The following is a 16,190-nucleotide window of genomic DNA, read 5'->3' as shown; positions in this document are numbered from 1 at the left end:
TATATATATATATATGTATAAATATGTACCAGTATTTATATAAAACTGATACTTTATCCTCTTACAAATGAAGTCTGATTTGACTTATCCAAAACTCAGACTCCCAGCCCACAGTAGGTTGAGCTATCATTGTTTTGGGTCTGCAGATAAACCTGGACTCTTCCAGAACCATCTTTCTAGTCTTTTGAACCTGGGCCGCTAAATTGCTCCCTCAGTTTGGGATTCTGGTAGCATTTGCGTTGGTCCCTGGCCCATGGGATTAGAAGGGCAGTTCCCTCTAAAATCCTTGATATTGATTTCTGGACATTCAATCATCCTGCACTAACCTAGAAATTGCTCCCTTTCATCCTTCCTGGAGCTTCCCATTGCTCTCTGACCCAGGGAAGTCCTATCCTCATTGTTGTCTTACTCATTTTTGATGTTTACTTTCTCTGAAGCTGCATATGCAAAAGCAGATTATTATGACTGTTCCACCCTTCAGTGAAATTCAAACTTTTCATTGAAAGCTCTCCTCTAAAATGCTATTCTCAACAGCAACCATCTAATCTTGATGGCCATAGGCACATGCATCTGTCTATTTCATGTCAGATTCCTGCCCCAGTGAGCAGGTGACCCCTTCAGGGCTCCATTTCTGTAAATGTCCCAGGCTGTCTAACAAGAACTTCAGCCTTATCTAGATTCAAAACCAAGTCTTTTGACTTCAAGTGTGTTGCCTTTACTAAACCATGAGGCCTCTATAGGTTTATTTTAAATTTTACTTTAAAAACACAGTAACTATAAAAGATACTCAACTACCAATAACGAAGGGAGGATTATTTGCTTACTTCTAAATTTCTCTCCGGTGATCACAGAGAGGAAACAATTCAGTTATTTTCCTAAGAGCAAGATAAGTGGATAAAATTCAGCAGAAGAGATTTATGTTGCAGAGCACAGGGGGCGTACATAAATACAGGGTCATCTTTGAATACCACATGAGAAAGCAAGCCAAAAGACTTGGATTTGAATCTATGCTTCTCACTGCCCTGGGAAATGCCTTCTGACACTAATTCTCTTGACATTCTAGGAAGAGAATCCCTGTACAAGACAAGTAGAATGTGAAGTCTCTTCATGTGAAGCCCCACAGATCAGAAGAGACCCAAGATTCAAGAGAACAGAGAGGCCTGGGTCTCCTTGGCATCCAAACCTCATGGCTGTCATCCCATTGGTTGTTTTGTTTTCTTCATCCTTTACCTACAATAGAGGGAAGTAAAAATCAGTTACAGCTGACAAGAGGGAACTGATAATCAGAAACTTTGATCATCAGTCATTTCCTTGGTAAGATATTGATAAGCCCAGTCATTGTTCTCTAAGATCATTTGGAAACTAGGCCATTCCTCAACTTACCATCATGCTAGAAATACTTTTCCCATCTTCTCGAATGATCAGAGTGTACCATTTTTTCTCCTCCACAGAATGCTCAGTGTAGACAGACAAATTGTGATATTTCAGTTGGAAGTGGAAATTCTGGCTTTTTGTCTTCAGGTGGAGTTTGGAATAGTGTGGCATTTTCTATAGAATGAAGAGCCTGTCACACTCACCTTCTACCCCATCTTGGACATCACAATCTCATAGTGACCCAGGGCAGGTGACCTCATTAGATACTTTCAACATTACCCTTTAACCTAGTAATTCCATTTCTAGAAATATACCATAGGAGTAATTAGAGGCTTGAATAAAGATTTATGAGTAAGGATGTTCATTATAGAATTATGTATAATAACAAAAAAAATTAAATACCTATAAGGAAATATTTTACTAAACCATGTTATATCCACAGAATAGAATATTATGTATCCATTAAAATCACATTCTCAAAGTTTACCTAAGGGCATGGGAAAATGCTTATGATGGTTAATGTTAAGAAAAAATCAAGGTCAATAACGCATATAGTGTTTCAACACTTTTTAAAAATTTGTTTATTCATTTATACAAAAATGCTAACTATGATTATCTCTGTGTGATGGATTTATAGGTGGTTTTTATATCTTTTGACATACTCCCCAATTTTATACAATAAACATATATTATTTTTGTTTAAAAAATATTTTTAAATGAATATTTCAGAATATGTATAATATAGTAGTGAAAATATGCAAGCCAAACTCTTCCACAGGGTGTGTGTTACAAGGCAGTTTGAAATAATAACACAAATTACAACCTATTGAGAGCTTACAATGTCCCAGACATTATGCTAAGCACTTTACATATAATATTTATCCTTATAACAGCTTATGACATAAAAATTATTGCCATTTTACAGATGCTAAAACTGAGGCTTAGAGATCAAATAACTTGTTCAGGGTCTTATAGCTAGGGAATGGCAGAACCAGGAATTGGACTGGGGCAGTTTGACTCCCTAAGTGCACGCTCTTCACCACTGTATTATGCTGCTGCCTTGGCGCATAATCTGAATGTGTTTCTGATTCATTCAAGTCCATACGTCACCTGAAAGGATTTGATGGACTCTGCCAACAGAGAATTGTTTTCATCTCCCAGCACTGTAACCTTCACCTCATTATCTGCCAGATTCAAGACTTGTAGGAAAATCTCTTGGGAATCTGGTTGGCGTGGGGCCATTTCCTTAGGACAAAGAACACATGTTAGAATTACCAACAAATAACCCTTCAGATACCATGAAAACACATACCTCAGTCCTTTCTCGACAGCCTAGCTCATCTAGTCAGGAGGACACAGTTTTCTACCTCTAAAGAGCATTTGGCTTAGAAAACTCTGAAGGCAGTTTGGAGGGGGAAACACCAGCTCAATATAGCAAGCACTGATGTCAGGTAACAAACTCCATGCCTTTTGACTCAGCCGTGGCCTCATGCACCATTCCCTAATAGTGGCTATTCAATCTGCCAAAAGTTATTTGTTTGAGTGTCTGGTAAGCTATCTAAGAGACGGTTATATATCTTGGATACCAGTGCTTGGAAATTCCTTGACAATATACTCTGAATCACTCAGGTGGGAGGTGGGCTTCATTTTGCACTGCTGCTTTACCCCAGTATCTACTCATTTACCACAAACGCTTATTATGCACCTTCTTTAAAACAGGTACTGTGCTTAGGGCCCAGGGAATCAAGATTGAACAAGTCAGAAAAGTGAACAAAATAGGTATGGTCCTGCCCTCATGGCTTAAGATTTATTGTACTCACATTAATTTTTATCTCTACAGTAGCAGCAACTGCAAAGGCCAGGCATGCTAGGATCATACCAACAGCCATTTTCCTAAGTGATCTATAGGGGAAAGAAAGAGACAATTATAGCTAAACTCTAGACTCTAAACAATAAAATCTAAACCCCCTAAGCTTAGGTAATTTGGTCCCAATTACTTTTCAAAGTATTGCCTCCCCTTCATATAACCTTCTTTCTACTTTTACTTGAGTCATACTGAATTGTTCTCTGTAATGCATCAAATTTTTCCCTCTATCTTTGCTTATGATTTTTTTATCCATTATGTCATAATAAGAAAAATAATAGCAATGTAGCCAGATTTACTGAACATTTACCATATACCAGTCACTATATATTATTACCTCCTTTTCCTCTCCTTCAGAAGTCTTTCTTGACCCTGGCCTCTCTCTTCCATCTGTGCATTTCCCTGGCACTTTGCTTTCCTTATTAGGGCACTTAACATATTTCACCTTGTTGCAATAATTAACCTTGCATATTTTCTAGCTTCCTTACTAAAGAGTAAACTCCTTAAGGGCAAGATTTGTGCTTTTACATTTGCATAGCACTTGGTGCTGAACTCAATAAACTGCTCAATGAATGAGTAAATGACAAAAGGTCATTTGAATATGGTAAGTGGTTATCAAAAGGAAATTGCTATTAAATCAGAAATTAGAGAAGACTTAACACCCTCCTCTGTCAAACTTTACAAAGAATAACACTTCTATTTAGAAGGTGGGGAAGGCAGTAATTAGGGACAATTCTATCCCCACTCTTATGAGGTCCCCCATTTGTTTCATAGGGACAGTGGAAGATTTAAAGGGATTAGTTATCCTCAAAGGCTCTGGACTTCTTTGAAGAGGCAACTTTCAAGAACAAAGCAAGAGGGAAGGGTAAGCTGTGACAAAGTGAAAGAGAGGCATGGACATATATACACTACCAAACGTAAGGTAGATAGCTAGTGGGAAGCAGCTGCATAGCACAGGGAGATCAGCTCGGTGTTTTGTGACCGCCTGGAGGGGTGGGTTAGGGAGTGCGGGAGGGAGACGCAAGAGGGAGGGGATATGGGAACATATGTATATGTATAACTGATTCATTTTGTTATAAAGCAGAACCTAACACACCATTGTTAAGCAATTATACTCCAATAAAGATGTAAAAAAAAAAAAAAAGAACAAAGCAACAAGTTGGTTTAGGAGCCTAATCTCCATACTTTTGACTTCCCATGAAGTATAGTCCTAACTCTTCAACATCACATACATAAGTCTGCAGTAATGGCTTGGACTCTCTATCATAAGAATTAATTAGATCTAATTCCTGTCCTCCAGTATTAACAGGCGTTTAATCTAACATGGATAAGCAGAAGCAGAAAAATGATAAATCAAAACAAATCATCACTAAGTAGAAAAGATATTGACTCTTTATCAAACTGGGCAAATGTTGAGTCAGTTTGGAGCAACATAGGCATAGTGAGCACTTACGTGAAGTTAATGCCACACTTGGAGACCAGAGGATAAATGACAAGGTCAAACAATGGGATGAAGATAAGAACCAAAAAGGGATTTAGTACCTGTAACACCATGGTAAAAAGGATTATTACAAGTGTTCTTCTATCATGAGTGTAAGCATGTGCTCTCATTTGCATGTGTGCACTCTCTCTCACATCCAAACACACTTTCATCATACTATGTACAGAATGATTCCACATCTTTCAGTCTCTTTACACCCAAGACTCTATTTCCCCTGCATAGCACATTAGCTTCCAAATATCCCAAGGAACCAGTTTCACTCTGAACCTGTTTTTCTGTCAATCAACTGGGAGCTTTCCCCTCCCATTTTTACTTATCTTCTTCAGCACCACAGCCAAGGGAAAAATGTCATGGCCAGAAGAAAGGAATGAGAGAAGGAAGAATTGGGGATTGTTGAACAAGAGTTTAAAAAAAAAATCTCTGTTTATTGGAGTCACCAATAAACAGAGATTCTGATTTTGTTGCTCACACAACAAAGCCTTATACTCTCTTTGACAATATTTCCATGATACTTGACATGGGAAAAAATCCAGTGCTTATACATTCCCTGTGAGCTCAAAACTCAGTCTCCCTGGAGTTGATCAGGAGCTACTTACTTAACAGAGGATGTGAAAGAGAAGTGTGGGGCTTAAAGAGAATATTTTCATCCCTATGTTTAGCTCTCCTCAGCATACAAGGAAAAAAACATCAAATTATGGTTGGTAATCCTACTACTACAGGTAATGGTGTAGATGAGGAAAGAAATAAGCACCCAGGACTATAGAGAAGTCTCCTACCTGCATCTGGTCAGGCTGAAGCACAAAAAAACCCTGAAACATGATAACAAATCACATTAAGATGGTGGCCTAAAGACAAAAAAAAAGCCTAGATCAACCATCTTGCTAATTAGCAGGTGAGAAGCATAAGGTAAAATCCATCAGGTCTTTGGTTCAGGATCACTATTACCCTTGTAAGAGACTGGGAATAGCTTTAGGCTATGTCTCCTGAAGGCAGATGGGCTTAATGGAGAATCTTATTTTCTGTTCACTGTGCTTTCTTTAACTTGAAAGAGAATAGAGTCAGTGTGTTTTTTATTAATCTCAGTAACTGCAGTCGTAGGTGGTAATAATACGAAGGACAAGACATCATGGTTAGGGTGAAGACTCCCACTGACACAGTGTTTCTGAAGTTGTTCTCCAGGAGGTCAAAAAGAGGACAAACATGGTAAATCCTGGACAGCCAGGGGAAGGAAAAAGGTGAAATTATATTAAGCAGGCTCCAAACAGACTGGCATCATAAAACCCTGGCATCATTCCACCCTGCCCTCTTCACAACTGAGACGACAGAAAAACAATACAATAATCTAGGAAGTGGGAACAAATGAGAGAAGAGTTTTTGCCAATGAATGGAAATTGGAAAAAGAGGAAATAATGTTTACAATTTTCCCGTTATTTCTGTATCCATGTACAAAATATCCCACCTCTGGGTCCTCTGCTGTTAGCCCTGCCTAAGCGATGGTGTCAATTGTGTTGTAGCAGCAATCAAACCTGCTGTGCCCTGGCCAGGTTTAGATGGAAGAAAACATCCAATCCCCCAGGCTCTATCACTTCATTTGCTATCCTCTCTGTGCTTCTTTGTATACATTTAAACCTTTCCATCCTTATATTTCTGATTTCTAAAGATAAGATTCTGTTTTTTATTTCTAGATTTGCTTTCTTTACTTTGCCTACTCAGTATCTTCATGCTAAAGGCACATCTCTTATGATCTTATGTCAGTTTTCAGGCAAAAACACAAAGAAATTTCTCCTTAATATGGATTATAAAGAAAATGATAGACTTCTCTGGAAAAATCTCTTCTACTCACCAAATTCCCATTCATCCTGGTGGCTTGCAAGGTCCATCGTGAGCCCTAGGGCAAACAGATGCTATTATAAGAAATCCCTTTCTCTGAGAGGGAAGGGGCTGGAAGAAGGGGTAGCTTTCAAAAGAACTATTCTTTTTTTTTTTTTAGCATCGTTATTGGAGTATAATTGTTTTACAATGGTGTGGTAGTTTCTGCTGTATAACAAAGTGAATCAGCTATACGTATACATATATTCCCATATCCCCTCCCTCTTGTGTCTCCATTCTTACCTGCTGATCCAAAAGAGCCCAGAACATGGGCAACGGGATATAAAGAAATAGTACCCTGGTCAGTGCCTTCACATCCATAATGAGCTGCCTCTGCAAGAAGGGGTGAGAAGGAACAGGCTGAATTGCCAGATAGGGTTTTCTTGCTTAGAGTAGAAGTGGCCCAGAACGGTAAGAGAAGAGGTCAAATACAGCAGGAGGGAATCAGTTTGGACATTAGGAAAGACTACGTGGAGGCATCAGATGTTTCGGCAGTTCCAACTTACTGGGTATTTCTCAGCTGCCCAGTCCAGCCAGTGCTCTCGCTTTGGAATGTCCGCAGAACAGTTCTTGAAACGGTTGGAAATGGCAAACTAGGGCAGAGCGTAGATATCAGAGGAGAGACCAAAAAAACCATCCCCTGCTTTTTCCAATTCATTATCTCTTCCCTCAAACACACATAACTCTTAAGTGACTTAATCCAACCTTTTGATTTCATCAGGCATTGAATTTCAGAATATTTCAAATCTAATTTTACCTATCCTTATTTTCTGTTGGCAACGTACATAACTACATTTCAGAAAAGTTTTGCCCATTTAAAAAAATGATTACATTATTTTTTTTTTTTTTTTTTTTTTTTTCTTTTTGCGGTATGTGGGCCTCTCACTGTTGTGGCCTCTCCCGTTGCGGAGCACAGGCTCCGGATGCGCAGGCCCAGCGGCCATGGCTCACGGGCCCAGCCGCTCCGCGGCATGTGGGATCCTCCCGGACCGGGGCACGAACCCGTATCCCCTGCATCGGCAGGCGGACTCTCAACCACTGCACCACCAGGGAGGCCCACATTATTTTTAACTTAGTGGTTAAGTAGAGGCACAGAGGGAAGACCGATTAATCTCAGTTTGCCAAAAGGCACAGAAGTAGAGCAGAGGTCATTGAGAGAAGCCATGTTTGAAGGCCTATATGCTCAGCACAGCATCTCTTTCCCTTTGATTGAAAAAGGCAGGTAAACAAGTCATGGACTTACCCAGATACATTTGACAACTTGAGCCACTATGTTTCCTTCAGGAGGTGGTTTTCTGTATATTTTGCTTCCCATTGCAAACACAACTGCAGTTGATAGACAAATAAGGTTCTTAGCTTCTCATTTAGCACATTCAGTATGTAAACACTAAGGACAGAATGCTGAAATACAGGAGCAACTGGCTCATCTCATAAAGGGAGGGAACTGACTGATGCTATCTGACTTTGGAGTTATAAAAACTATGGGAGCCAAAATGATCAGTGTTGAGACTTTCCTGTTATCACAGAAATGAAAGTCACCTTTGAATTCTCACTCTTCTTTCTTCATCTCTACATCTGACATATTACCAACTTTTACTGACCCTTTGTCTTCAGTGCATTTCCTGCCTGCCCCCTCTTTTGCATCACCACTGCTGTGACTCTTGTGTAGGACCTCACAACTTCTACCCTGCATTATCAAAATGGCCACCAACTAGTTTCTCAGTCCTGTTCTCTTCTTCTTTTATCTGATGCCAAATTTAAATATTTTTTCCAGGACCTACCTAACAAGCCTAAACTCCTGGCATGGAAGCCCTTCCCAAATTCATTGTTATCCTGGTGGTTATTATTATCATTAATGATCTCTTGAAGATTTATTATTATATGTAAAGTGTTAGGCATTTTACATTCAGTACTGATTTAACCTGACAAAATATGTAATACTCTATTTTACACATGAAGAAATCAAGGATTAAAGAAATTAAGCAATTTGTACAAGAAAGTGCCAGAAACTGCATTTTTGACCTGAGGTCTGACTCAAGAGTCTATACTCTTAACCACCATAAAGCACCTCATTCATTCATTCTTGCATTACACACTGTGCTAGATACTACTGGTAATAAAGATAAAAAAGAGGTGGCCCTGTCTGCAATGGAGCTCCCCGTCAACCTACCGCTTCCCACTTTACCTTTCATTATTCTCCATCTGGCACCTTATCCTCTAACTACTATTCATCATTCCTATGAAAAATTCTTTTCTGTTCTATTTCTGTTCTTGAGCTCATTCTCTTTCCCTCAACGCCCATCTTTATCCTTTAACCACATCTCCACAGTTATCTATAGGTGAATTTAATTTTCTTATTTTCTCCTTTATTTTCCAAATTACCGGCAATGAGATATTACTTTTACAGTTATAAAAAAGTAAAATTTTTTCAAGTTTATTAAATTTAACTAAAATCTGTGGGAAACCTCCATCTTGGTACCCTCCCAGATGTACTTTCCTCCTGAATGGACTTCCCAGCTCCAGCAAGATGCCCCTCTAGTAGATCTTCTACTCAAGATGCTTTTCTCAGTGACCAGTAGCAATTTCCAATATCCTTACATCTAGAATGCCTGAATCACCTTACTTTTCTCTATCTTAACTTTCTAATTTCTCCATTCCTCTCAGTCAGATTCACCCTACCACTTTTTCTTTATTTATCCTCTCAGTTTCCCCAAAGCTTCTCCAAATAGCACCCTTTACCTACCACAGCCTTCTTATTGTTGATAGAAAAAATAGTTCAGAGAAAGAATGCTAATCCTGGGAGACCAGTGGGCAGATAAAGAGGTATCTAGATAAGAAGATTTTGGAAGATTTTGGAAGGAAATAGACTGCTCTTGAAACTAAGAATGATCCTAGAAACAGGCTGAAATTCTCAGGAATTCTGGTCTAAAAGTGACAGTGAAGTGATAAAAGAAAGATCTTGACAAGTTCACACTTAAATTTCAAGGCCACTTAACTAAAGAAGATGAGTAGGGACCTTGAGTTTCTCTACCATCTCCCCCCACTAGTAGACGTCGCCTCTTACTTCACAAAGAAGATAGAAGGCTTCAAATGAAAACTCCCTCAACTTCTTGCCACCAAATCTATTAACTTCTGTATCCACACCCATCCTCTCCTCTCTCCATTTAGGTGAGGGTGATTGATGTTCCTCCTCCTGTATAAAGGCAATTGTGCCATGTGTGCTTTCATACTGATTATACTGTTTTATCTTACATCTTCAACATGTTTCTTTACTGGAGTCTTCCTAATGACATTCAAGCATGCTCAATATCCTCTCTTGACTCCATGTCGCCTTTCAGCTATAAATACTGTCTTCCCTTTCATCCCTCTCATTCACTTCCCAATTTACTCTAATTAGTCTCGAATCTCCACCAATCTACCATAGATGATAATATCAAATCAATGACCCTCTTGTCGCTATATATATATATATATATATATATATATATATTTTTTTTTTTTTTTTTTTTTTTTTTTTTTTGCGATACGCGGGCCTCTCACTGTTGTGGCCTCTCCTGTTGTGGCGCACAGGCTCCGGACGCGCAGGCTCAGCGGCCATGGCTCACAGGCCCAGCCACTCCATGGCATGTGGGATCTTCCTGGACCGGGGCACGAACCCGTGTCCCCTGCATTGGCAGGCGGACTCTCAACCACTGCGCCACCAGGGAAGCCCTTGTCGCTATATTTAATGGACATTTTCCACCCTTATCTTGCTTTCCCAGTCAGTAACATTTGTTACGCTGAATGAGTCCCTTCTTGAAATCCTCTTGGTAGCCAAGATAGAACAACTATCACTTTGGCCATTCCTTCTTAGTCTCATTTGTGGGTTTCCCCTCTTTGCCTGTCTTTTTTTGTTGTTAACTGTTGAACCCTTTACCTAATTCAAATACAAAATTTGACCCTTAACACATTTTCACTGTAAAGGAAATACAAGAACTTACAAGTAAATGCTGGTTTGTATAAAGGTATGCTCAACACTGAATAATCTCATTTAATAATATAAATACATAACAAAGAATTGACAATCTATATATTGGAGAAAATAATCATTATTAAGTTTCATTACATTAAGACTCATTCCCATACAAATCTGAAACATTATTCTAAAGGTTTATGCTATAGAGACTCCCCTTAGAGATTTGATTCTGGCATTAATGAAATCACCCTGGTTCTCAAAATATGATGTTCTGTTTTCTGCCTCTCCATTTGCACTGTTTTTTTCCTACCTGGAGAGCCATTCCCCAACTTTACTTTTGTGAATCTTTATTTGAATAACTTCAGTGCAAACTAGTTACTCATGCCTTTGCTGCACTTCCTTGTAGATATCTTTATTTCTGCACTTATCACAGAGAACAGAACTTCATTGTTCACTTATCTGTATCTTCACCAGGAAAATAAAATTCCTTGCAAATAGGTACCATAACTTGTTTATCTCTAATTCCTGGTGCTTAGATCATTTGACTGTCTTTTAAATACGGTGTTCCTCACGGTTCTATCCTTGCTGTCTTTTTACCCTACTCTTATTATCTCTTAGTTATTCCATCTATTTTCATGAATTAATTGCTATCCATATATTAATAGCTCCAGATCTTTACAGCTGAAACATTTCTTCTGAACTTTAAACCTGTATTTCCAAATAAATGTTTGATACTCCCAATTAAATGTTCCAAGGACATCTAAAATGTAGCATGTCCAAAACTAAATTCATTAGTATTGCCCCAAACCTCTTCTTCCTTATTATCAGTTAATGACCCTACTATCCACCATTTGCTCAAGCCAGAACCCTACATTCAATCTTGGCTTATCTTCTCCCTTACTTTCACACATCTAATCATATCAAGCTTGTCAATTCTGTCAGGGCCAAGGAGGGTGAGCTAAGTGAGGCACTCACCTTGAGCACAAAATTTAAGGGAGTACCAAAATTCAGTAATCAAGACAAAGGGTATCCTTGTCTCACCCATAACCCATTCTTTCTCCACATTACAGTCAGAAATACCACTGAAAAATAAAAATCTAACAATCATTCCTCTATTCAAAATCCTTTTGAAGCTCCCTACTAGTCTCCTGATAAATTTCTAATTCCTTAGTAGGTTAAAGGGCCCTTCATTACCTAGTTTCTGTCAATTTCTCCTGTCTTTCCATTTATGCTCCAGGCAATTTGAATTCCTCTAAGGCCTTCAAATATGTCATACTATTTCTCATCTCCTTGTCTTACAGATACCGTGTCCTATTTCTGTTTCACTTTCAATATTTTCTTTGATTAATCTTTGAATTAATTGCTGCTAATCCTTTAGGTCTTACCTTACACATTATTTCTTTCCTGACCCTCGAAGTCTTAGTCAGATATCCCTCCTATGTGCTCCTATAGCTTTCTCTGTATTTCACCAGCTGTGACAGTGATCATACTATATTGAAATTTCCTGTTTTCTTATCTGTCTCCCTCCTCCTGCTGGACCAAATAAATTCTTTGAAAGCATGAATTCTGTAGCTATCTAATTGACCAGTGTGACCCCAATATCTAGCACAGAATCTGACACATAAACGGCTCATTAAGTCAATGTCTATCAAATTAATGAGTGAAAAAAATCAAATGAATAAATTAAATTATAGTGAAAAGTCAGAGAACTGACTTATTAGTACACAGAAAATTGAAGTAGCTGACTAATGATGACAGCTAACACTTATTTAACATTTCATTATTTATTAAACATTTCCATTATAACATCTCTTTTGATCTTCATAATTACTCTGATATGTAAATAATATCATTGTGCAATGATCCAGAGAAAAAGACATAGTACTAATCAGAGGAAAACCAGGAAAATACTTGGCTTCAAAGGGAGAAGGAAGCAGAGAATGTATTATCACAGGGCTCCAGGAATTACGCATACATTTCCTTGGAATTGGAATTGCAATCTGATATAATAATATTAGCACACCCCCCAACCCCCGGTAGAAAATAATCAGATGGAACATTGAGTCTCTGGGCTCTTTATCCTCTATTGAGCTCTTTATGTGTTTGGACTGGATATCTTCCAGGGGGGGTGTCACCCAAAGGCTCAGTGTGAGAACAGGTTTCCAGGTCAATGATTAGAAACAATCATGTCCAAGTTTCCCCTTAGGCTGTGTAAACTAAGCAACACACACATCCCCCTTCCACTTCCATTGCTGGGTTCCCTGTGGTAAAGAGAATGCCACTTGATCTAAGTTGCATCAGTTTCCCCCTACTTATCCAACTCCTCTTATTCTCTTTGCTTAAGAGCAAACTTCTTGGGAGCATTGCAGAGCAGGGTAGAAACGGCTAAACCTAGAAGCTACTTTAAAAGGCCCAACGAATTTTAAAAGTCTTCCAATTACCAGATAAATAACCATCAGATGAAATAAGCTAGTTCAAAAGGAAGGATTAATTATTTTCCTTGCTTCATTATATACTGTAGTGTAGATCAGTACATCTCAACCTTGACTACACATTAGAATCACCTAGATACTTAAAAAATTACAGATGCCAAGGCCCTATACCACAGAGATCCTGATTTAATTAGTCCTACATAGGGTCCAGGGATCAGTCTTTTTTAAAGCTCTCTAGGAAACTTCTTATTAGTTATGTAACCTTGGGCACATTTTTTTGAGGTTTCTGACTTTATTCAGTTAATTTATCTCCAATGTCTAGGGAAAACCCCTACAATAACACTTACCTAATAGGTTAGTGTGAGGACTGAATGAAATAGTTTGTGTAAAGTGCTTACATCATGCTTTACATGTGGAAGGCATCAGTGGCTATTAGTTTCCTTTGCCCCACTGCACTTACCAAGAGCTATCACCATAAGCAATCCTGGAACTCCAAAAGCCAATGCATAGCAGTCTTTCCCAAAACACTGCACATCTCCTACAGGAAAACAAAACAAAACAAAACAAATTAAAACTGAATCTTAAGTCTTTGACATTCTATTCTGTAAGCTCAGGTTTTTGAGGTCATAGACATAGCCATCCTCTTTCTTCCCATCACCTAATCCACAATCCTTTTGGGCCAGACAAAGCAAGATTAAAAGAAATTCTCTCAGATTTTCAAACTCTTATAAAAGGAGAAGATGGACAGGAGGAAGCCTTGAACAGATTTCTGGCTGGCCTGAGTAAAGCTTATACAGAGTCCCTGAGAAAAGATCCCAACCTCTCAGCATGGGTGTGACAAATGTAGAAATCAAGCTCCCTGCATTGATGGAGAGGTAGAAGACTGAGAAGTATCTAGTCCGTTCTTCTGCCTGGAAAAAAAAAAAAAGGCCAAATCATCAGTGCAATATGCCTCCTAGCTCCACCCCCCACCTCATGTTCAGACTAAGCGAGAGGTACATACACAGAGACAGATTCAGGCACTGCCTCTGTGAATGTGTATGTGAATATCATATTAGATATTTTAACACATAGCTCGCTGACCCCAGACAAACATTTCCCTATCTTTCAAACCCTAGTACAAGCATCTTAAACATTCTTTTACCCCTTTATCTTGGCAAAAATGATCATTTTGTACACTATGCCTATGTACTGTGTCCTATACATATCTATTCTAATATTAGTTTCTTTGCATTAAATGTCTATTTCTTTCTGTAGGTTGAGTTCCTTTAGGGCAGAAATTGTATCTTATTATTTTCTGTAATCCCCACTAGTATAGTACCTGTTACACTACAGACAATAAGTGTTTATTAACTGAATTTATTAAGTGATTGAGTGACCAAATAATTGATTTTGTGGAATGTGTGGTAGGAATAGGACTAGAACATGGGACAGTGGAGTAAACTGTCCGTCAAACAGGATAATTTACCTAATGTTTATGGGAAGTCTGCCAAAGAGTATAAAAGGATATCTGTGGGCTTGGAAATGGCTGGTGGAAACCTGGAGGTGGGTTTGTACTATTATTGAAATATCTTTGTGGAGCAGTTACAAAGTGAAGCAATTTTCAAATACAGTTGCTGAGGCTTTATTCATTGTGCACTTCTGTGCTTCATTCTGATGCCCCAGGTCTTTTCCTGACACATCAGTACAATACTCATTTTCTATTTATGGTGTGTTCTGCTTCCTCTTCTGGTCCCCATTTAAACTCATTACACCAATCTATGTGTATAGTTCATTGTGCATAGAATCCCACTTGCCAGAGGTTGGTTATTTCTCCAACATCAGCAAGCAATTATGATCTATGGACCCGCAGGCAGATAAAGAATATAAAATAACTCAAATGGTCTGAAGGGTTAGAGACATGAAGGAAGACAGGACACAGAGAAAGAACAGAGTGAAAACCCAGAAACATGGTAACTAGCTACAGAAGAGGGAGTAATATATGAAGACAGCCAAAAAAGAAAACTGAGAGGAAAAAAGAGGAAGCTAGAAATGTTGGCTGATCTAAGAATAGACTACTTCCCTTGCCAAGTTGTCACTGCTTCCTTATACAGGCCCATTTTTACCTTTATTCACACTGTTTTCCCCTCCCACTGACAGTGGCAAGTATTTAGGAAAAGAAGGAATGATCATCCAGACAGGTTCATCTAGAGAAACTCATTCTGTTTTATTCCAAATGGTCCTTTTCCCCTTTCATAGAATCTCAAAGCTTAAATCATCTCCGTACTACTCATCACCTCCCATTCCCAAAGTGATTACCATGTATCTTCTTAAGTACCTCAAGTGAGAGTAAACTCACTACTTCCAACTATTTGAAGTTTTTCTTTCCATCAAGCCAGAAGCTAGCTTCCTATAGCTTTCAGCCATTGATCTTTGGTTTAATTACTGACATCCTTCAAATATCTATAGACAGCTAAAATATTCTCTTTAATTCTTATCTTATCCAGGCTATAAATATCTCCATTTCCCTCAACTTTTCTTCATAAGAGCATCTTTTAGTCCATCTACCACCCTGGTCACTTTCCTTTGAAATGTTGCAGTTTTTCCCTCTATTAATGACCAACCAGTACCCAGCACTGAACGCAGCTCCTCAGATATGATCTGACTAGTGGATCACTTCAATCTTGGCAAATGGTTACCTGCCGTTTGATGCCTGCTCTACATTCTTGAAAACACAGAAATTACAGGACTCTTACATGTTTTTCTTCAAACTGGTCTCCACCAAAAGCTGCCACACAGGGTTTGATACCTCCTGTCCCCAAAGCTATCAGACTCAGGCCGACCATTGATAGGACTCTGAAATGGAGAGGTGAGAGTACTAACCATATTGATACTAAACACAACTGTAGAAATAAAATATAGAGCTACAAGAGAAAAAAAATGTGTACAAGGGCAAAGACCTCCTTCACATTTCTACACTGTGGGCATTTTCCATATGCCTTCAATCCTAGGGGAGACTCAAGTACACTTATAATCCTTGAGTTTCTGCCAGAAAGTATACATTACATGGTGAGATTTGTCCCTGATAGTTTCATTTACCCCTTGTGCACAACAGATAGAAGCAGATACTGAAGGAACTCCAAAGTTAAAGCACTGGTTCTCAATCTTGTCTTAGTCAAAGGGACACTTCAATAGAATGACCTTGTGAACCCTTAT

General features: G+C 38.7%; 1 protein-coding gene across 1 annotated transcript in view; it reads right to left on the bottom strand.

Annotated features, from left to right (window-relative positions):
* The window catches only part of SLC15A2 (solute carrier family 15 member 2), a 37,745-nt gene that overhangs the window by 9,841 nt on the left and 11,714 nt on the right, over positions 1–16,190 (bottom strand). Inside the window, exons 5-17 of the mRNA XM_081234389.1 lie at positions 15,731–15,830; positions 13,816–13,906; positions 13,456–13,533; positions 7,852–7,934; positions 7,115–7,201; positions 6,852–6,941; positions 6,583–6,627; positions 5,516–5,548; positions 4,692–4,780; positions 3,195–3,276; positions 2,485–2,619; positions 1,384–1,548; positions 1,184–1,230 (exon numbers count right to left, since the gene is read on the bottom strand). Of these exons, the coding sequence (XP_081090515.1) occupies positions 1,184–1,230; positions 1,384–1,548; positions 2,485–2,619; positions 3,195–3,276; positions 4,692–4,780; positions 5,516–5,548; positions 6,583–6,627; positions 6,852–6,941; positions 7,115–7,201; positions 7,852–7,934; positions 13,456–13,533; positions 13,816–13,906; positions 15,731–15,830 (1,125 nt within the window). The remainder of the gene's footprint in view (positions 1–1,183; positions 1,231–1,383; positions 1,549–2,484; positions 2,620–3,194; positions 3,277–4,691; positions 4,781–5,515; positions 5,549–6,582; positions 6,628–6,851; positions 6,942–7,114; positions 7,202–7,851; positions 7,935–13,455; positions 13,534–13,815; positions 13,907–15,730; positions 15,831–16,190) is intronic.

The sequence above is a fragment of the Mesoplodon bidens genome (genome assembly GCF_964165515.1).
Source record: "Mesoplodon bidens genome assembly, chromosome: 5".
In the NCBI taxonomy this organism is placed as follows: Eukaryota; Metazoa; Chordata; class Mammalia; order Artiodactyla; family Ziphiidae; genus Mesoplodon; species Mesoplodon bidens.
The sequence above is the reverse complement of the archived record's forward strand: the minus strand, read 5'-3'. Positions and strand labels throughout refer to the sequence as shown.